General features: G+C 35.9%; 1 protein-coding gene across 1 annotated transcript in view; it reads left to right on the top strand.

Moving 5' to 3' along the window:
* Positions 1-768: 768 nt before the first annotated feature.
* The window catches only part of LOC150089197 (tyrosine-protein phosphatase 10D-like), a 315903-nt gene continuing 294363 nt past the window's right edge, over positions 769-22308 (top strand). The window contains exon 1 of the mRNA XM_090389780.1: positions 769-965. Within this exon, the coding sequence (XP_090245906.1) occupies positions 888-965 (78 nt within the window). The 5' untranslated portion in view covers positions 769-887. The remainder of the gene's footprint in view (positions 966-22308) is intronic.

Here is a 22308-nt window from a genome sequence, read left to right as displayed (position 1 = left end):
GAGCTTAACTTTCAGTCTGATCTAGCGTATACGGTTTATTTTAATACAGTCCGTTAAAATAAAATATCTTTATTTTATTTTAACAGACTAACTTTTCGAGATATTTTATTTTTACACCAAGAGAGGTCGCGATGCTTGATTTTCGCTGATGACAAATAGTACACTTTACTATCAACATCAGCGGGAAACAGGATCTGCCTGAGGCGTGCGATCGTTTATGTTTGGTAACGTGTTCGTTGAAGTCATGAAATCGCATGATCTTAGCTCTAGTAAAAGAACATTAAGTAGGGGATTTCATTCCCGTTTTAAAAGAGAAAATGTTGCTGGCGTATATATGATATTGAGACTTGAGTAGTATATTCTGTAACCGCATAACCGTTGCAAAAAAAAAAAAACATATTAACATCTGCAAAAACTTATGCTATATAAGGTTAGTGATATGTGTGATGAACGACGAACTTTTTCATTCTCTTAGAATATTACGCCTGTTTCTCTTATCACGGTCAGTATGCCTGTGTCCTCAATCCTCGACAGACATTGAAAAGTATGTTTATAAATTGTGTATCACTGTAAGACTGAATGCTGACTTGTTTCCTTATGTGATGATATACTTGTGTATCTGTTTTGCGTTTGTGGGATGATGGATTCGTTTATATTTTATTTATTTGTTTGAACTTTTTTTTTTTTTTTTAGAAGCAAGAATAAGGTTGGATGAAATGTTAACCAGATGTTAACCTTAAATTGCTATGCAAAGTTACAGACATTTTATTTCTTCTGGGAATTGCCGAAAGGCCGCTTAAGAGAACTGAAATACTTGTTGATTGACATATCTGTTTAGTCCTTTAGTTTGTCCACTCTTGAGCACAAGGAGTAAAAACAGTATATTAATGAGGTTTTATGACCAGATGTTAATGGCCTGTAAGAATTGTCATTTTATATATCTTACAGTTCTGCTTTTAATTCAGGTAAGAGGAAAATTTTTTGAAAACCTATATGTAAGAATATATTTAAATTCCTAAACCTATTTATAATACCTCATAATACCTATTTATGAAAATCAAACAACAGTTTGTGTTCTGTTAATAAACCCTATTTATGCTTCAGCCATGATATGAGACAAATCACTGAGTAGTCCTGGAGATTAACAGCTTGTATTATAATAAATAAATAAATTTTCTATTTATACTCTGGGATGACCAAACGGTCAGAGTTCACAAGATAGACAGAATACAAGAAATAACACTGTATTCAGCAATCACTGGCTTGAACCCCAGTCACTCAAGGCATGTGTACTTATGCACCCACACGCTGGACCACTTGGCTATGGCTTGTGAGCATAATGTGATGTCATTTGCCATTAATTTTAGCAGTGCAGATGGGCTACCAGGACAAGTCAAGGAGTTTTGTCAGTGATATAAAGGAATTTTCCATTAAGGATAAGGGATGATTATAACATATAAGGCAATGGGTAAGCTACATCATAAATGCTGCATTCAGGTCTGGAAGCCTCATTTTAGAAAGGATGTGAATCTATTGGAATGAGTTCAGAGAAGAGCATTGAGATTAGTGAGAGGAACAAAAGGGTGCCTGTACCAAGAATGGCTTCAGTTCTGCAAATTGTAGCAATTGAATGTTAGGCACCTGCGAGGTGATCTGATTGAGGCATTTAAGACTCTGAATGGATTGAGCAAGCTCAGTGGTAATGACATTCTTCCTCATGCTCAGACCACATACATATGTGAGGGCATAAGTCAGTTTTAGGAAGGATGGTTGTAGAACAGAAGTTTGACTTCAGCCAGCAGGTAGTTGATAGTTGAAACAGGATTCCACCTGGTGTTGTGAAAGTGCTTTTTTTTTTCCCTTCTTTTTTTTTGGCTGGTGCTATATAAGTTTACTTTCCCGTATTATTTGCCACTACTGATACTACTAATACTAATAATAATACTAAGTTAACTCAGGGCATTGAAACAACTAAGTTATTTTTATCTCTCAGTTATTTTATTATAACTATAAATTGTAATGTAATTTAAAAGACTACATTTGTTTTAAATATTTTTATTAAAAATAAAGGCAGCACCCAGAAAGTTAGTTCAATTCCACCTAGTTAACTCTCAGCTGAGTACCTTACAACTTCCTAAAATAAAAATAAATTAATCATTTAAAAAATAAAAAATACCATGAAAATACTTGTCCAGATCGTAGACAGTTGTGAGTACCAAGAACTCTAACATCATAAACAGACTTCTACGACTCTAAATATTGTCCAGGCCTTGGTAAAACAAATATTTATATTATCCAATAAGAGAAGAATAAGATTTAAAATGAATTTTCTCTCAAACAGAAAGTATTCTGTTGATTGTTTAAACTAAATCTTCTGCCACGTAAAGACGTCATACTGTAAACTTCACGATTTTGTATTAGCATTAGTAGAGGCATATGATGCAAGAAAGCAAGCTTATGTAGCATCAGCCAAAAAAAAAAAAAAAAACATTTCACCACCTCCATTCCCTCTAAATGTCTGTCCATGAATTAATTTCTTCTTGAATTAATTTAAGCTATCAACTTCCACAACAAGAGATGGAAGTTTGTTCATCAACAAATTGTTCAATCAACAAACTGCTGGCTAAAGGCAAATTTCCGCACATCTATTCTATAACTGTCTTTCCTCAATTTGAATTTATGCTCTCTCAGGTTTTTAATGTGAGCAAAAGGAAGAATCCCATCAGAATTGAGCCTGCTCAACCCATTCAATCAGATCACCTCGCAGGTGCCTAGTCTCCAGACACTGCAATTTGCAGAACTTAAACCTTTCTTGGAATGAAGGGAACCCCCTTCATTTCCCTCACTAATCTTTTTGCACTTCTCTGTACTCACTCAAGCAACTCTACATCCTTCCTAAAATGAGGCCTCCAGACCTGCACACTACTCGAGGCATGGCCTGACCATTGCCTTATATAGAGGGATAACCACCTCCTTTTCCCAATAGCAAAATCCCTGTATATTATTGATAATAACCCATGACCTACTCTGCAACCTGTCTGCACTGCTCAGAAAACTTCATACCTGACTGTACAATTACTCCCAGGTCTTTTTTATTTTCTACCACCCTGGGGGTTACTTCTGCCCATATGCAGTACTTTGCATCTGTCACTGTTAAACTTAAGTTTCCACTTCTCAGCCCATCTGCCCAACTTCTCTAGATCCTGTTGCAGTAGCATACTATAATTACTGTCATTAATAATCCTGCCAACCTTCGTATCGTCTGCAAACTTAGACATTAACCTTGATATACCTTCATCAATATTATTGATAAATATACAAAACAACAATGGGCCCAACACTGAACCCTGAGGGGGGGACTCCACCAAGAACATTAGTCCACGAAGAGCAGTGTCCATTGATTACCACCGTCTTCTTCCACTCAACCACCCTTTTATCCATTGTAGCAACTTGCTCTTAATACCATACTGCTCCAGGGGTGCTTCCGTTAGACAGGTGGGCAGTGCGTAGCACACGCTTCTTGATTAGACTGGAGTTCGACCCCGTGACCACCAAATACAGAGGATGTAGAAAGGTCAGGGAATGACCACCACATATCCCCGGAGAAATATGGCCTTAGTTGCTAATGCTCCTAAAAACCAAATAACAAACAAACAAACATACTGCGCCAATTTGTACAGTAGTCTTACATGCACAACACTGTCAAAAGCTTTCCTGAAATCCAAGTGTATGATATCAAAATTATTTTTTGTATCCAGTTCCTTTGTAACCAGATCATAGTATCCAATCAAATTTATCAGACAAGACTTTCCCTTAACAAAGCCATGCCGTGTCTGAATTATTACTGCAGTCTTGTCTAGATGATCCTGCAGTGCATCTTTAACCAGTGACTCCATTATTTTCCCCATAACAGAAGTTAAACTAACTGGTCTGTAATTACTCGTGTCACCCTTAGATCCCCCTTTTTGAATTGGCGATAGATTTGCACATCTGCAATCCGTGGGGACTTCCTCTGAGTCCAAGGATGCTCTCATAATTATGGCTAATGGTTTGATTACTACTTTTGCTGTCTCCTTTAATATAACTGGATAGATCTCATCCACCCCAAGTGTCTTTCATATGTTTAACTTCAACAATTTTGCTTCTACTTGTTGGAAAAGAAACTATTTATATATATATATATATATATCTGATAATTAAAATAAATATGACATTTAAAATAAAAACATCAGCCAGTAGTACGGCAATAATGCAGAGCGAAACGAAACGTAAAATAATATAAAATAAACAAACAGGGAAGGGAAAGTAGCGGTAGTAGGACAAAAGGTAGTCGATAATCCCCTGTATAATTTAGTCAATTAAGTCATTAAACCCAATTAATAAAACATGATGTAAATTTAAAATAATGCCAATTATACATAATTTAGCGGAACCCCCTCGAAGGTACCATTTCCAAAAGACGTGAAATATCACCAAAAAAGGGTTAAAGAAACTACCAAAAAACCAAAATATCAAAATAATAGACTGACCATCATGCCCCATATCGACAGAGGACCACGAGGCCAATAATGGTCATGGAATCGCTGCATTTCAATCGTCATACAAATCATCGCAAAGGCGGAAATATTGAAGAACCAAACTACACCTCCATTCTCCGATAGATCAACCAATGCAAAGGATTTGCATGGCGGTGGTCCTTATGCAGCGAAAAATAATCTATAGAACAGACAGCACTCTAGATCAGAGCCACACCACTGACATAATGCAAGCTTAACCAGCTTATATAATAGAAAGGAAAGAAATAGATGGCAGCACAGGCGCTGCTTATTTAGCATATCAACCCACTACTACCATTAATTTATATTATGTGAGGTAAAAGTTAGGCAAAAATGATAAAAATAAATAAATATGGCTATGTAGCTATCATTAGAGGCAGCAAATGCACATCCTCCACATGATGCCTAATTATATCTGATAATTAAAATAAATATGATATTTAAAATAAAAACATCAGCCAGTAGTACGGCAATAATGCAGAGCGAAACGAAACGTAAAATAATATAAAATAAACAAACAGGGAAGGGAAAGTAGCGGTAGTAGGACAAAAGGTAGTCGATAATCCCCTGTATAATTTAGTCAATTAAGTCATTAAACCCAATTAATAAAACATGATGTAAATTTAAAATAATGCCAATTATACCAATATTGCCAATAATGCCAATTTTAAATTTACATCATGTTTTATTAATTGGGTTTAATGACTTAATTGACTAAATTATACAGGGGATTATCGACTACCTTTTGTCCTACTACCGCTACTTTCCCTTCCCTGTTTGTTTATTTTATATTATTTTACGTTTCGTTTCGCTCTGCATTATTGCCGTACTACTGGCTGATGTTTTTATTTTAAATATCATATTTATTTTAATTATCAGATATAATTAGGCATCATGTGGAGGATGTGCATTTGCTGCCTCTAATGATAGCTACATAGCCATATTTATTTATTTTTATCATTTTTGCCTAACTTTTACCTCACATAATATATATATATATATATATCCACATATTTATCAAGAAATGTATCAATCTTTGTATGATAGACATCTAAGGTTAAACATCAATATAAGCTCCTTATAAGGTTAAGATCAACCATAATAAAGTTATGTACAAGGAAAGTAACCTCATGGAAGTATGATTTATACAAATATGATCCATGCTACCCAATAACTATAATGTTGTAAACAGAACGCATCATGCAACAAACTGATTAAGTAAATAAAATAAAATAAAATACTAACAGAAACCTGCAGAACAACAAAATGCTAAATTATGTGAATTATGTTTACATATGTAAATAAAAACAATCCCTATACCCTGAGTCATGCATTCATGCAATAGATAAATAAAATAAAAGCCTGTATAAAGTGAAAAACTTGCACTTCGTAAAAGTAATAACAAAAACTTAAATTTTAGCATGGTCTGCAAACCTCAGACCATGCTAAAATTTAAGCATGGTCTGAGGTTTGCAGTATTTTCCAAAGCCCAACGAGAGTCTCCATTAATCAGTATGGTAACGTAATCTGCATATGCAATTATTTCAGTAAACTGAAAATCTCTTTAAATCCAATCTGAAAATCTCTTTAAATGGGCCTAATATTGATCCCTGAGGACAACCTCTTGATATCTCCCGAGAAACCTGCATATGCCTTGTTTTAACCACAACAGATCTATCAGAGAAATACCTCCTAAAAAGGTGGTATATTTTCTGTGGGTAGTGATCTGCCCGAAGATGTTCTAGGGCACTTTCCCACCATAGGGAGTCGAAGGTGCCCTCAAAGTCAACAAGTGTTGACTTTGAGGGCACCTTCGACAACAACAAAAATTGCCAATGTATATTGGAAATCTTTACCAAAAAATTGTCAAATTGTATATTTAAACAATGTACATTGTTTAAATATACAGTTGAGTCCCACCAATCCAAACCCCGCTAATCCGAACACGTTTCGGTCAGCGGAGAGGAAATTTTTTAGTTTGCAAAATATACGTTTTTTGTATTTTCCAGTTAAATTTAAATGGTATTAATGGTACAAAAACATTTAGAATTCCACAAAAAAATTGTATTTTATTGTAGTACTGTACTAATACAAAATTAATAAATCAGTATTTGATCTGGCCTGTTAAAACTACAGATCTATACTTACACATCAAAACAGAAACAAAAGTCATTTTTCAGAAGTAACAAACTCTCTTAGTTTCTTTTGATGTAACGATGAAAATCGGCTAGAAGATGCTATGTTTCGCCACCACTTCATAAACATGTAGTCTGCCGGTGTAGCGCTGGGATGTTCTAAGTAGTGTAAAGCGAGGTCAAGGGCCGCTGCCGCGTCTGCATGTGACACAAGTTGTTCCGCAGTACCACCGGGCTCGTCATCATTCTGCTTGGAGTCTTCTTGGACAGCTGCCATGATATCCTCATCCGACAGGTTTTCATGACCTATTCCATCCGCTGCAATCCACTCGTTAATGTCAGATTCTGTTACTTCCTAGCACCTGGGAATTTCCTGTACGAGCTGAATTAATTGTTCTGTGTCATTGTTTTCGTCATACCTATCGACAAAGCTGAGAGAGAGCCATAATTTCTTCCATGATCTTTGTATGGACTGCTCGGTTACACCCTCCCACTATACAACATCTTTTAAGTTCACTTGTTTCATTTTCTCATGTAAAGAAAGTGAATTGGTGTTATCTTCTATCAAGGACCTAAGATATTTCTTTCTGTATGCAAGCTTGATAGACTGTAACACCCCCTGGTCCATGGGCTGTAATAACGGTGTTACCTTAGGCGGTAAGAAAGCTGCCTTTATATCCCCTGATGTTAACTCGGAAACGTCTGGTTGGGATGGCGCATTGTCTACGAGGAGAATGGCACGAGGTGGCAAATCATTTTCATTGCTTTCACTGCTGGGACAAATTGATTACGAAACCACTCAATGAAAAGCTGTCCGTTCATCCAAGCTTTTTTTTGACTTTTGTAATGAACTGGAAGATTGTTAATGTTCATATTTTTAAAAGCTCTCGGCTACGCTGATTAACGATCATCATCAAAGGTAGCTTGTGGTTTCCTGAAGCATTACTACAAGCTATCAACATCACTCGCTCCTTATTCATTTTAAAACCTGGGGCACGCATTTCTTGTTGAGATGCTAGACTTTTTGTGGGCAAAGCCTTAAAATTTAAACTTGTCTCATCAACGTTATATATCTGCTGAGGTGAATAGTGTGATACCAAATCAGCGAACTCACCCAAATATTTCTCTGCTGCAGCATGATCAGCTGATAATTGCTCCCCGGTGATCGTTAGCTGGGGAATCCCATGGCGCTTCTTCCAGCGATCAAACCAATAGGTACTCGCACGAAATGATTCATCACCTTTCATTAGTTTGTTGAGATGAATGGCCTTTTCTCTAACAAGAGGTTCCCCCTTTCTCTTTCCTGGGTGAATCACGTGAATAAGGCTTCATCAAGCTTGTCAAACGTTGAGGGCCTTACTGTTTGTCGATTTTCAACTGATTTTTCTGAAGTAGAGGTACAAAACCGCTCGATCTTTGCGCGGTTTTTTTCCCAGTCTGTTATTGTGGCTTTGCCCACTCCAAACTCTATTGCCAATTTCGTTGCACTTTCACCCTTGTCCAGCCTTTTCAAAACTTCCAGCTTATCTTTCAATGCACACATTGTGTGTTTCCGTTTTGTGGCCATTGTGGCAGCAGACTAAACTAAACTACAGTAATGTAGAGCGAAGATTTAAACATTCACGTTTAATGCACAATGTCGCATCCAATGAGTAATAGCGTGGAGGGGGAGGGTTTGCTTCCGGTGTGTCACGCTCGCGTACAAACGCTAGTAGGCCTACTATACATTCATTCCTTAATAAACCAGACCTGTTTTACTGCTTGCTTCTGCATTATTGCAGTTATTCGGCTAATCCGAACAGGGCTCGGTTCCAATTAGTTCGGATTATCGGGACTCCAGTGTACATTTTTTTATCTCATGTGCAGAAAAAATTACAAGTGTACAAAATTACAAAAATTTCAAAATTCTAAAATTACAAAAATTTCAAAATTATAAAATTACAAAAAGAGAGAGGAGAGAGGCATAACGTCAGCAAGTTTTACTTTTCAAGCATCGTTGCCAGAATTAATTCTCCAGCTGATAAGCACACTGCAGAAGTTGAGGGCTGTGGAGATTTAGAAGGGGTTTTTTCCAACACATCACAAAATATTCTCTGCAGCTGCAGAATCGGCACTAGCAACTTCACCGCATACTGTAATGTTCTGGAAACCAGCACAATGCTTGAACCTATAAACCACCCATTGCTTGCCATAAACTTGGCTTTGGGTTTGCCATGCTTATCCTTAATATCTTCATAAATACTTCTTGCTTTTGCTTGAATGGCCATTGGACACAGGAGCACTTGCATCTGAATCTGATTTTCCATCCATATGATTGATAGCTTTTCCATCTTTGATATAGCACCTGAATGCTGTTTTGTGATCATTGTTGAACCTTTAACATGTTCTTTTATATGTGCACTACCCTTAAAATACTGTATTTCTTTGATTCTAAGACTCACTTTTTTTTCCCTTATAAACATCTCTAAAAATGGGGTGCGTCTTGAATCGATGGCGTCTTACAATCGCAGTTTTTTTTTTTTTTTTTTGAATTTTCCCGCATTTTGCACAGCGCCACAAGTTTTGTTTTTACATGGAAACCACGTCTCCAAGTTTGACTGCTATTGCATTCTCCAGTTCCAATGGAGAATAAAGTGGCGTGGGTGATTTCACGTGCTTTTGAAATGTGAAACCACTGTTATTTCATTACAGTGGAGCTCACTCAGCAAAAACTAGAAAGTTTTGTTTGTATCTTCGAAAGTACGTAAGTGGAGTTACTGTATTTCGTTAATTTTGATCCCTTATTGCACATTAAAATGTCAAAAAGATTGCATGCACTACGAAGCTGCATTGAAACAAAAAGTTATTGTATATGCAATAACTAGAACATGGAAATAGAGCTGCGGGTCGACATTTTGACATTAGTGAAGTTAATGTTCGTCGTTGGAAAAATTATCGCAATTCCATATTTTTGTGCAAAGCAACAATCCAGTGCTTTACAACAATTAAGTGCTTGCCAAAGAAAGGAAGATTTCCACAAGTCGATGAAGCTGTGATACGTTTTGTAATGGAGATATGCGCAAAAGGATTACCCATCACTCGACAATCCATGCAGTTGAAAGCTGGAGAAATTGCCAAGTCCCTCGGAATAGAGAAAATAATTTTTAAAGACAGTTGCGGCTGGTGGGACAGATTCATGCGTCGTAGTGGATTATTGTTAAGATGCCAAACATCTGTCTGTCAAAAAATTCCTGCAGACTTTCAACAGAATCTGATTAACTTTCAGTGACAGGTGATGAAATTAAGGGAAAAAAGAAACTGAGTTTAGTCAATTTGGAAATGCTGATGAAACCCCGGTCTTCTTTGATATGCCTCGAAATTACACCATCAACACTAAAGGTGTCTAAAGAAATCACGATTATAAGCATGGGCTACGAAAAGCAGTGCATCACCACTGATGGTCAAAAGTTGCCACCATATTTAATTTTAAATCGAAAAACCATACCAAAGAACGAAATTTTTCCCAAACATGTTATTGTGCATGCACAAAAAATGGATGGATGTCAGCAGAGCTTATGGAAGACTGGCTAAATGTTGTGTGGAATAGACGTCTTAGAAGTCTTTGTAACCCACCCAGCATGCTAGTACTTGATGCATTTCATGGACATTTGTCCGAACGGATCAAAAATAAAATCGTGCAGAAACGTGGTGACTTGGTTGTGATTCCTGGTGGCATGACTAGCCAACTGCAGCCACTCGACGTTTCAGTCAACAAACCATTTAAAGATTACTTGAGAAAGGAATGTGAATTCTGGTTGTTGACCGACAACCTTTAGGAAAATTAAGAAAGCGCCAGCAACAAAATTTGCAGAATGGGTATCAACAGCTTGGAAGCTGATCCCAGAAAGAATAGTCAAGCACTCATTTAAAAAAAATTTTGCATCACCAACGCTCTCGATGGCTCAGAAGATGATATATTATGGGATAATGAAGATAACGACGGCTCAGAAGAATGTGACCCTGAATGTGAAGTAGACTCTGTTGATATTGATTCTGTGATATTGATTCAGATGCAGATATCGACAGCTCAGAAGATTCAGAAGGAAGTGATGAATAACATATCTACAGATAAATACCGGTATTATTGTTGTTAGTAAATTGAATTCAATCATAATAAAAATATTTGTTAGATTTATTTTAGTATTTTATTTATTTATTTTTCTTAGAATCAAAGCTTTTTTTTCTGAAATTAAGGTATGCCTTACAATTGATAGTGTCTTAGAATTGAAGAAATACGGTAGTATTTACTGTTGAAGTTGTTTTGTTATTTGGTTTTTTAGGAGCATTAGCAACTAAGGCCATATTGCCCCGGGGATATACGGTGGTCATTCTCTGACCTTTCCACATCCTCTGTATTTTTAGCATTAGCATTAGCACATGATGCAAGAAAGCAAGCTTATATAGCACCAGCCAACCCCCCCCCCATTATTTTACCCATCCACTCGATCCAAATGTTTGTCAAGTTCTGCCTTGAATCTATTTAAGCTATCAACTTCTACAAAAACAGATGGAAGTTTGTTCCAGCAATCAACCACCCGCTGGCTTAAGGCAAACTTTCGCACATCTATCCTACAACCGTCTTTCCTCAATTTGAATTTATGCCCTCTCAGGTGATTATTCTGAGCAAGAGGAAGAATCCCATCCGCATTGAGCATGCTCAAACCATTCAAGGCTTTATACACCTCAATCAGATCACTCTCGCAGGTGCCTAGTCTCTGGACACTGTAATTTGCAAAACTTAAGCCTTTCTTCGTAAGAGCAACCCTTGGTTCCATTCACTAATCATGTTGCCCTTCTCTGTACTCGTTCCAATAGCTCTACATCCTTCTTAAAATGAGGCCTTCACACCTGTATACAGCACTCAAGTGTGGCCTGACCATTGCCTTATACAAAGGGATAATCACCTCCATATCCCTGCTGGCAAAATTCCTGTATATCATTGACAAGACACCATGAGCTACTCTTGCAGACTGTCTGCACCGCTCAGAAAACTTCATATCTGCTTGCACAATTACCCCCAGGTCCTTTTCATTCTCTACCACTGTCAGTGTGGTACCACAGAGTTGATACGTTACTCTGGGATTACTGCTTCCCATATGTAGTACTTTACATTTGTCAATGTTAAACTTCATTTGCCACCTCTCAGCTCATCTGCTCAACTTTTCTAGATCCTGTTGCAGCAGTGCACTGTCATTAGTGTCATTAACAACCCTGCCAACCTTCGTATCATCTGCAAACTTGGACATTAAGCTTGATATACCATCATCAGTATCATTTATAAATACAGAAAACAACAACGGACCCAACACTGAACCCTGAGGGACTCCACTAATAACATTAGGACACGAAGAGCAGTGTCCATTGATTACCACTCTGTCTTCTCCAACTCAACCATCTGTTGGGTTTTTCCATAGCATCAATTTGCCTCCAATGGCACGCTGCTCCAGTTTGTGCAGCAGTCTTTCATGTGCAACCGTATCAAAGGCTTTACTAAGATCCAAATATATGATATCAAAGTTATTCTTTGCATCCAGTTCCTTTGTGACTACATCATAGTATCCAATCAAATTAGTCAGACAAGACTTTCCTTTAGCAGACCCATGCTGTGTCCGAGCTATAACTGAAGTCTTGCCTAGATAATCCTGCAATGCTTCTTTAACCAGTGCCTCCATTAATTTCCTGGAACAGAAGTTAAACTAACAGGTCTGTAATTACCCGTGTCTCCCTTTTATCCTCCTTTGTGGATTGGGGTCACATTTGCACATCTCCAGTCCATGGGTTCCTCTCCTGAGTCCAGGGAAGTTCTCATAATTATGGCTAAGGGTTTGCTTACTTCCTTTGCCGGCTCCTTTATTATAACTGGATAGATTTCATCCACCCCAGTGCCTTTCTTGTGTTTATCTTCAACAATTTCTCCTCCACTTTATTCTCAGTTATTACAAGATTATAAGCTCTTTATTGTAAAGTTCACCTGTACACGCAGGTACCACGACCCTATCATACCCTTCAGGGCACCATGCCAGGGGTTAAATTAAATTTTCTGTTTATACTCCAGGATGACCAAACGGTCAGAGGAGTTCACAAGATAGACAGAATACAAGAAACAGTTCCGTGTTTAGCAGTCACGGGCTTGAACTCTGGTCACTCAAGGCAGTGTACTTATGCACCTACGTGCCTTACAACTAGGCTACGGCAGTCTTATCTAGCTTACTGCCAGATTGAATACACCTCTGACATTCCCCTCCCTGAATAACTCCTCATGTGTGAATGTTGATGCAAAATATATTCATTTAGTTTGTTAGCTACCTGAGCAGGATCATCAACAGTTGAACCATCGATATCAAGTGGACCAATCTGATTCATCCCCTTCGTTCTAGAGTTTACATTTTGCTGTTTTTCTTTGCATCCTTTGCCAAAGATTTCTCGTAATCTGCCTTCACCTGCCTAACCTCCTTTGTAACTTGTTTGCAGACCAGCTTATATCTGTCGTAGGCTTCTGTGTCGCATGTAAATTTATATATATCCGATGCATTTTCTTCTCTGTCACATGTCAAATTAGTTCATCTGACATCCATTTAGGCCTAAATCTTGAACAATATTTTTTGTTGGTATGAAAAGCCTAGTAGCTTCCAAGATTAATTCCTTGAATGCTTCCAATTTTGAATTTGCTGTTTGTAACATCATCAGTTAGTTCCACCGTACAGAATTTAAATACTGTCTCAGACCACTGTAGTCACCTTTACGAAAGCAAAAACCCTTCCCTTTACTCTTGATGGTAGTTACTTCTTTGAGTAAATCCCACTTCAGCACACTGTGATCACTGTCACATAGTGGTTTCTTTATCTGCAGATTCTTGATGCATGAAGAATCACTACTGATAATCATATCAAGAGTATTACTCCCCCTAGTTGCCTCCCGAACATGCTGCTGTAGAAAACAATCATCCAATACATCCATAAAAGCTTTGCTAGTGTGTGAGTGACCAACCCACAAATTGCAGTCAATATCTGGGAAATTAAAATCCCCCATTATAAGACACACTAATTTACCGGCCCACTCTATTTCTCTGCACAGTTGCTCATTATACTCATCAGATTAATTAGGCCTATAACACACACCTGCTCTAATTTTACCTTTCCCAGTGCTTATGTCACACCAAACAGATTCAACATTGCATTGTTCACCCACATCAATTGGATGCGCTTCCTTAGATTTTGTGTTTCTTAACTAACAGCATTACCCCTCCTCCCTTCCTGTCTATCCTTTCTGTATACATTGTACTTCCCAAATTCCAGTTCTGCACTGCTTATGTCTGTGTGACACCATGTCTCTGATATGCCAACAATATCTGCCTTTGATGTATTGACTAGCACTTAAAGCTCATCGAATTTATTAACTATACTCCTAGCATTGGTGTATGCACCTGTTTCTACTCTTAGTTACCCTAACACAGCCCATGTATTTGCTTGTCCTGGAAATTCCCATTGCCTTGCTTTCCAGGCTGCTGCTCAATTGCATTTCAATAGAAGTAGTGCAAGAATCACTTTTACCTCTGCCAGCAGCTTCTGTTAGTCTGTGTATCCCCCCCCAAGCTAGCAGTTTTTCAACCCACCTAACTCTGCCTCTATAGCATCAACAAATATTCTTGCACCTTTTCTATTTAAGTATATCCCATCCCTGTAGAAGCAGTCTCTCCTGTTAACAAGCTCAGACCAGGCTCAGAAAAATTCTACTCCTTGAACCTTGCATAATCTCTCCAGGGCCGAATTGATCGACAAGGCTCTCATCATATACTCCCTCTTATCGTGTCTGGGCAGAATTGCAGACACTTTCAAATTCAACCCTAACTCACGGCTTTTTTTCAGCATTGTCTTGTACTTGTTAAGTAATTCTGCCGTTCTCCTATTCTTAATATCATTAGTGCCAACAATGTCACCCTTTGTGCCCTTAAAGGATGATATCTGCCCTACAACGTCATCAACCTGGAATATATATCCTGGTCCTGTTTCATCTATTTGGTGTCTCACGGGCTCGAACCCCGGTCTAATCAAGAAGCGTGCTACGCACTGCTGCTCCTGCCCACCTGGCTACGGAGGCACCCTGTTGAAGCAGCAAGACCTAATTCTGTGCAATAGATGACAAACTTTGTCCTGCTTCATACTTCTTAATTAATCATCTTCCTTTCTAAATCAATTTTGTTTCATTTCCTAGCACTGCCAGCACTTGCACTTTCTGTTGGTCCCTTTCCCTTCACCATTGTAAGAAGGAAATAGGAATGAAGAGAAGATTCTGAAAATTTATTTATGTTTTTTATATGATTGAAGATTTCAGTGAATTGGAACTAATTTCACCGTAATACCGTAACATAACCCACAGAATTCCAGTTATCAGTATTATCGCAAATGCAGTAAGATCAAATTTACTACTCGTTTATAATAGATTGCACTAACAGAAAAGCCCAATAAACCGGAAAGTGCAAATTGTTTTTATTGTTTTATGGTAGTGACCTCCAGAAATGTGTTTTAGAAAAATATCACAAAGGCGTTCAGAATTGATTCTTATAATGGAACATATGATAATGATGAAAGTGCAATTTCTATTATAAAAATGACCTTTTAGAAAGATAAATAGTTTAGTTATATAGTGATTTACTAAATTTCAACTTCTGAGGTCTTGTGACATTAGGATTACTGCTATTAGCCAACTCAATGTTTTTATAAAATCCCAGAGCTGGTTTTAGCGACTGCCCAAGCAGGTGACTTCCACCAACAATATTTTGTAAGGATGTCAAATTTCAGATTGTTAAAATATAATGATAAATAATTAAAAGGAGTTTGAAGAAGTGAAGTGGAAGTAGGTCTTGTCCCATTGAACTTTTATGACCCGATTTTAGCTTGTCTTTCTCTTTTCTAATGTCCAGATAATATGGACACATCTGCATTTAGCACTGTAATCATCCCACATCATCTTTCCCAGTGGTAAATTAAACACATGCCTTCCAAATAGAGGGGGAATTGAAATGTATAAATGCCTTATAGCGGAATAATGAAAATAATTTTTTATTGTCCTATTTGTATTAGAACACACACAGAAACACATAGATTTGAGGTATCCTACTATTTATACAAAGTGGAAAGTTATTTAGAGAAGTACAATAAAACAAGATTTATTTATTTCAAGTTTGTGTTATTTAATACAGGGCTGCTCTTTGATCCATGAAAACACCTGATTTGTCACCATTTTAACTTAAAATGCACCAAAATTTCGACATCGCTAAATCTGAAAATCTATCACCAGATATCTCCCAAAATCACCAGATCTGGTGACAAAATCACTAAATTGGCAACCCTGAACGATGCAACCACACACAAAACTTCTCTCATTGTGAAGAGAACATTGATGGAGCTCTTTTGGGTGCAATAGCTGCCCAGTAGCAAAGATTTTGTTATTGGGCAGCTATTGTTCAAGGGGCTTAGACCTAAGTGGATGTCAGATGAACTGACGAGCCTCATGGCAGAGAATACCATGCATTTAAATTATCAGGTGATGCAGGAGCTTAGAGTAGATATAAACTGGCCTGATCAGATATATATCTGATCAGGCCAGAAAGAAGATTAGGCAACCTAAGGCAGGTTTACAGACATCTGGTAAAGAGTGCAAAGAAAAGCAACCAAGACTTTTTCAGTTATTATAACATTAGATGGAAAGGATGAATAACATTGGTCTGTTAGATATTAATGGTTTAATTGATGATCTGGTTCAGGTTGCTGACAAACTGAATAGATATTTTGCATCTAAATTCACATATGGAAATTTTTTAGGGATGGGAATGCCAGATGTATATCAAATTATAGGAAGGTAAATGATTTTGTGCTAATTGAGAAGAAAGTGGAAGAGAAATTGTTGGATCTAAATGTAAATAAGGCATCCATGGCGAATGGGTTCTATTCGGTTGTATAAAGGGAAGCAGTGAAAAAGGAAAGCAAATATTTAACTTATGATTATGAGATCATTCTTGGATTCAGAGGTAGTTCCTATTGACTGGAGATGTGCAAATGTGTTCTTTATTCATAAAGGAAAATCAAAGGGTGACATGAGTAATTACAGACCTGTTAGCTTGACTTCTGTTCCAGGGAAAATAATGGAGTCACTGATTAAAAGAGTAATGTAGGGTCATCTAGACAGTAATGCAGTTGTACTGCAGTCACAGCATGGATTTGTCAAAGGACACCTTTGTTAATCTGAATGCACCTACATCTTTATTACTGTATTGAGTGTATTCAGATCTGGAAGCCTCATTTTTGGAAGGATGTGGATCTATTGGAAGGAGTGCAGGGAAGAGCAGCAAGGTTTGGAGTGGGTGGGTGGGTGAAATGGGAAGGGTTTTTTTTTGGCTGATTATATAAGCTTGCTTTCTTGCATCATATGCCTCTGCCAAAAAGGAACAAACAGACTCTTACCTAGAAAGATTTCATTTCTGCAATTTGTACTGCCAAAAAACTGTAGACCTGATTGAGATATTTAAGGCTTTGAACGGATTGAGTAAGCTCAATGCTGATGGCATCCTTCCTGTTGCTCAACCCTATACACATGAGAGGGCATAAATTCAAATTGAAGAAGGATGGTTGCACAACTGTTGCGGAGTTGGCCTTCAGCCAGTGGATAGTTGACTGTTGGAATAGTCGACCATCTGGTGCTGTGGAAGTGGTTAGTCTGAATAAATTCAAGGAAGAACTAGACAAACTATTAGAGGGGATGGACAGTCGATGTGGTTTTTTTTTTATTTTGTCTGATGCTTCATAAGCTTGCTTTCTTGCATCATTTGCCATTACTAATATACTATACATAATTAAAGCATCTGCCATAAAAAAAACTAAAATAAATAAACAATAAAGATAAAATAAAAAAGTAAGATAAAATGTCATAAGTTTTATGTTTTATCTACTTTTCAAATATTTACCTAATCTCTCTTTAAATTTGTGTCGGCTCTCTTGGCTCTGCAGTTATAATGGTAACTCTCTCTACTAGGTCTCTACTCTCTGACCAATGTCAGATTTCTTCACATTCAACTTTTCTTTTATTTGAAGCCATGGCCCATTGTTATATTCCTCCATAGATTTTTACTTGCCAAGCTTTTCAGCTTAAGTATTGGAATTTCTCTATACATACATGCATGTGTGAACACTATAAGCTGAAAAAAATATATATATATTATGCAGATTGCTTTCGGTTAGATGATAGCAAATAGAACCGTTTTTTTAACCTGTTGGGAGACTCCTAGAGACTCCTAGAGATCCCTTTTGACTCTTATCTTTGGTGAAGATATCTTTAGTTTTTAATAGATAAATAGAAAAAAAATCTAGTGTAAAAGGTGTTGTGATTGACTTCTGGTGGACAGAGTTGTTTTATAGTGTAAAAAAAAAAAAAAGAGGAAGGGCCAATATGATCCCATGCAATTGCTACTGGGTAAAGAATAAATTATTTTATATTATATTTCTGAATATTAAAATGAATCATTTAATTTTTAATTTAAATTGCCAAAAGTGAAAATTTTTCTGTACTCTGGAGCAACCATGGAGTCAGTAGAGTTTACAACTAATTATTTTTACAAGAATGCAATCATTTGTGTATTCATGTATGGGCTCAAACCATGAAAATTCACTATTGCAGGGGCCCTGCTCACATATAACTCACTCATTATTATATTATAATAATATTAACCATATGGTTCAAGGAAGCCTGAGGCTTTTGCTGCACCAGCTAAAAAAAACAAAAAAAACCCGAGTTACCCTGGGGGGGGGAGAGAGAGAGAGAGAGAAAGAAAGAAAGAAAGAAAGATTCAGAAGTAGAAGAGAATCACAAAGAAAGAGAAGAATGATGATATCTGGCTCAGGACCCTGGGCGTGCCAAGTCCATACTCACCAGATGTGAGCCCCTGGGGTTAATATAAGGGTTAAATGTATTTAGAAGTCATGTGCGCTCAAACAATGATCAACTCAAACATGCGTTGACCACTTGGCCATGTAAAGCCTATTCAGCTAAATGTCCAAAAGCAATTTTATTATTCCTGTGACTGTCACAGCTCACGATGAAACTGCTTTGTTTCACATAAGTTTAAAATTTTTATTAGAGTTTAAAAAAAATTCATATTTTGTGTTAGCCACTACTGCAATGGTTAAACAGAAAAGAAAATGTAACTACTGTTTTTATTTTCTTATGAAACCTTTTTTGTCTAAAGTTCTGCTATTTAGCTGTGAAAACAAAATATTGTCTCAACCATAAAAACAGTTTGCCTTAACTAATTCCTGAATGAGAAGAATGGAAGTTACTAATTTTAGTTCTTATAAAGATTAATCAAGAAGAACATTCCGGTCTATGAATAAGATGTGATTGATATGATGTAAAAGTTGAGTGTGAAATATTTACTTGGAAATTTGTCTGCTGGGAAAATACAGATGTATAATTTTTAAATATGAAAAAATGATTATGAAACAAGCAAGGAAGAAATAGTTTTTGAAAACAAAAAATGAATAAATGCATGTACTCTTTATAGTTTTTACTTTTCTTACTCTTTATAGTTTTTATATTGTAATTGATAAAGTAGTCTTGTCGTTTTATACAGTTTAAAATAATTGTTGTTAATAACCGAACTGTAAAAATTATGAAAATTCAGACTGAATTTTGAAACTACCAGGGAATACTAACAAAAAAGAGATTTTGATAAATCATTAGAAAGAATGGCCAAATGAATTTATTTTTTATTATTATTATTTTTTTTTTTTTGGCTGGTACCATAAGCTTTCTTTCATTTGTAAATACTAATATCAGTTCTAAACCTATTTGTTTATTTAGGTATATTTAAAAGATAGTAATTAAAAATTTATTACCTTAAATTAATTATTGTAAATGAATTTGGTGTACTAATTTTTTAATTGTAATCTGTAGTCATATCTCAAAGAAATAAATTTTATGTCAAGTTCTGGGATTTTAAAATGTAACCCAGATTTCCAGTTTGACAAACCTGAAAGGTGAATAGATTAATTTGTTTAAAAATATGCAGAAAATGTTTGTTTTATTCTCTTATTTATTTATTTTTCACAAAATAACAAATCTCTGACCTATTTTCTGTGGCTACTGAACCATATAGTAGGAAGTTTAGTTTTGATTTTTTCTGTTCAGATAGTTACTATTCATGGTTTTTTTATACAGTGACTGCTCATGCATTGAGAGTAGTTTCTAAATACTTCCTGTATTGAAACAAAAAATTGTTCTTTAAATTGTCATTTTTTTAAAATTTATGCATGAAAATGAAGTATTTGTTAAATGATGAGCAAATGTTCTACAGTAACTGATAAAAGTTTTGTAATGTTTTTACAAGTTACTGTAGAATATTATTTGCATGATTTTAAGGTTGTGAATATATATAGAGCATTACTGCATCACTTAGGTCATTTTGAAAGAGTTAGTTTTCCTTTCAGTTGCTCGTTAAATTATATTTCCTTTTTCTTTGACATAGTAGTATCCACTTGTATTCATAAAAAGGTTTTGATTATTTAGATGGTAATTGTAGTAGTAGAAGTGGTAATAAATGATATTCTGCAGAAATCCTAAGCTGATATTGGACTTCATAATGGTTGGTTTGCTTTCTAGATCACAATCATACACATTCATGTGTATGATTGTGATCTAGAAAGCAAATTTCCAGGAAGTGTACATCTTCATATTAGTAAGAAACTGATTGAGAAAGAAGTAATTGATGTGAAAGAACATATTGTTTTAGAAAAATATGTAATGGTATACTGTATATTTTTATACCATTGCTGTTCTTTTAGCTTCCTGTTTAGATTGGATAAAATGGAGATTGACCAATACTATATATATATATATATATATATATATATGAATATTCAGAATAGGTGTGAACTTGAGGTATGATGTGTGACCTAGGGAGGAAAAAACCATTAATAATATAAACAATTCATAAAGGGGGTAAACTGCCATAGCAAACCCCTGCAGGGAACTCCAGCCATGATGTTGAATTTGTTATGAATTATTATTTATGTTATGAATTATTTATGTTATTTCTATCTATCTATCTATATATTTCCCCCCCCCCTACATCTGGCATGTTTATGGAACTCATCACCATACTCAATTTGCACCTCTTTTGAATATTCATATATTTTGCTATACATTCTTCTTTAGCTACCCGTGTGCTTGATATAATTCAGTATTTCTCTTTGTTCCTATGCTTGTACTCTTTTAGTCAGCTCTATAAACACAATTAATTCATACTAGTAGTGTGTGTGTGTGCGCGTGCGTGCGTGCGTGTAAAGTAAAAAAAATGTTAACGGCATAAGTATAATAAATGAAAAAAATGACCATATGGGGGAGAACATTTGATTTTATGAAATGCCCTCCCCATACAGTCATTTTACTACCTGTGTGTGTAGTATGAATTAGTATGGAGTACTACTAGTATGAATTAGTATTAAAGAGTAAAAACAGATAAGATGTTTGAAGGTTAAATAAACAGGATAGGATATGGCAAATGCACCGAAGTGGGCAAAGTAGCAGCAATGGATGCAAATGTAAGTATACGCATATTATAAAAAATATGACAAATAAAAATAAAGATGATGGTAGTACGAAACGTCCGGAAAGTCACAGGCCAAAAAGGAAGATAGCCGAAAATGTAGTAACCTTTAAAATAAAAATTGTAGTAATTTTAGTGTTACTAGCATTGGCATTTATTATTTTATATATATATATATATATATATATATATGTATTATTATATACATATATTTGCATACTTACATTTGCATCTATTGCTGCTACTTTGCCCACTTCGGTGCATTCGCCATATCCTATCCTGTTTATTTAACCTTCAAACATCTTATCTGTTTTTACTCTTTAATACTATATATATATATATATATATATATATATATATATATATATAGTAATAAATATATAGAATATAGTATTAAATATAGTATTAAACACACACACACACACACACACACACACACACACACACACACACACACACACACACACACACACACAAGATATTTATTCTTATTTCAAACTATAAAGCTTAAGAAAAAGGTGTAACCCTAACCTACAAAGGGCCTTAACCATCTCAATATCTAGCTAAGTCATACTAATTCCAGTATTAACAAAATAAACAATCAATATAACGATCGATATTACTGTAATGTCGTTACTGAATAAGGCCTACATCAAAAGGCACGTGAACAGGGGCCAACATGAGCTACCTGTTTCTGCTAGTTACATGCCAGTTAAAAACCCATTTTTATATATATATATATATATATATATATATATAAATGGGTAAATTTATTTAATTCAATAGATATAGCATAAAATGGGGGTGAATATCCGCAACCTACAAAGGACCCTATCAGCCTCTATATATAGAGCAGAGCCAATCAAAATCATAATAATTCCATATTTACAAAATACAGAAAAATACCAAATTTTAACAGTTATTTAACATGTTCCCATAGAAATCTGAGCAAGATTTCTATGGGAACATGTTAAAAGTATGG

Source organism: Mastigoproctus giganteus, chromosome 2 (assembly GCF_048544385.1).
Source record: "Mastigoproctus giganteus isolate SK-2022 chromosome 2, ASM4854438v1, whole genome shotgun sequence".
NCBI lineage: Eukaryota > Metazoa > Arthropoda > Arachnida > Uropygi > Thelyphonidae > Mastigoproctus > Mastigoproctus giganteus.
The sequence above is the reverse complement of the archived record's forward strand: the minus strand, read 5'-3'. Positions and strand labels throughout refer to the sequence as shown.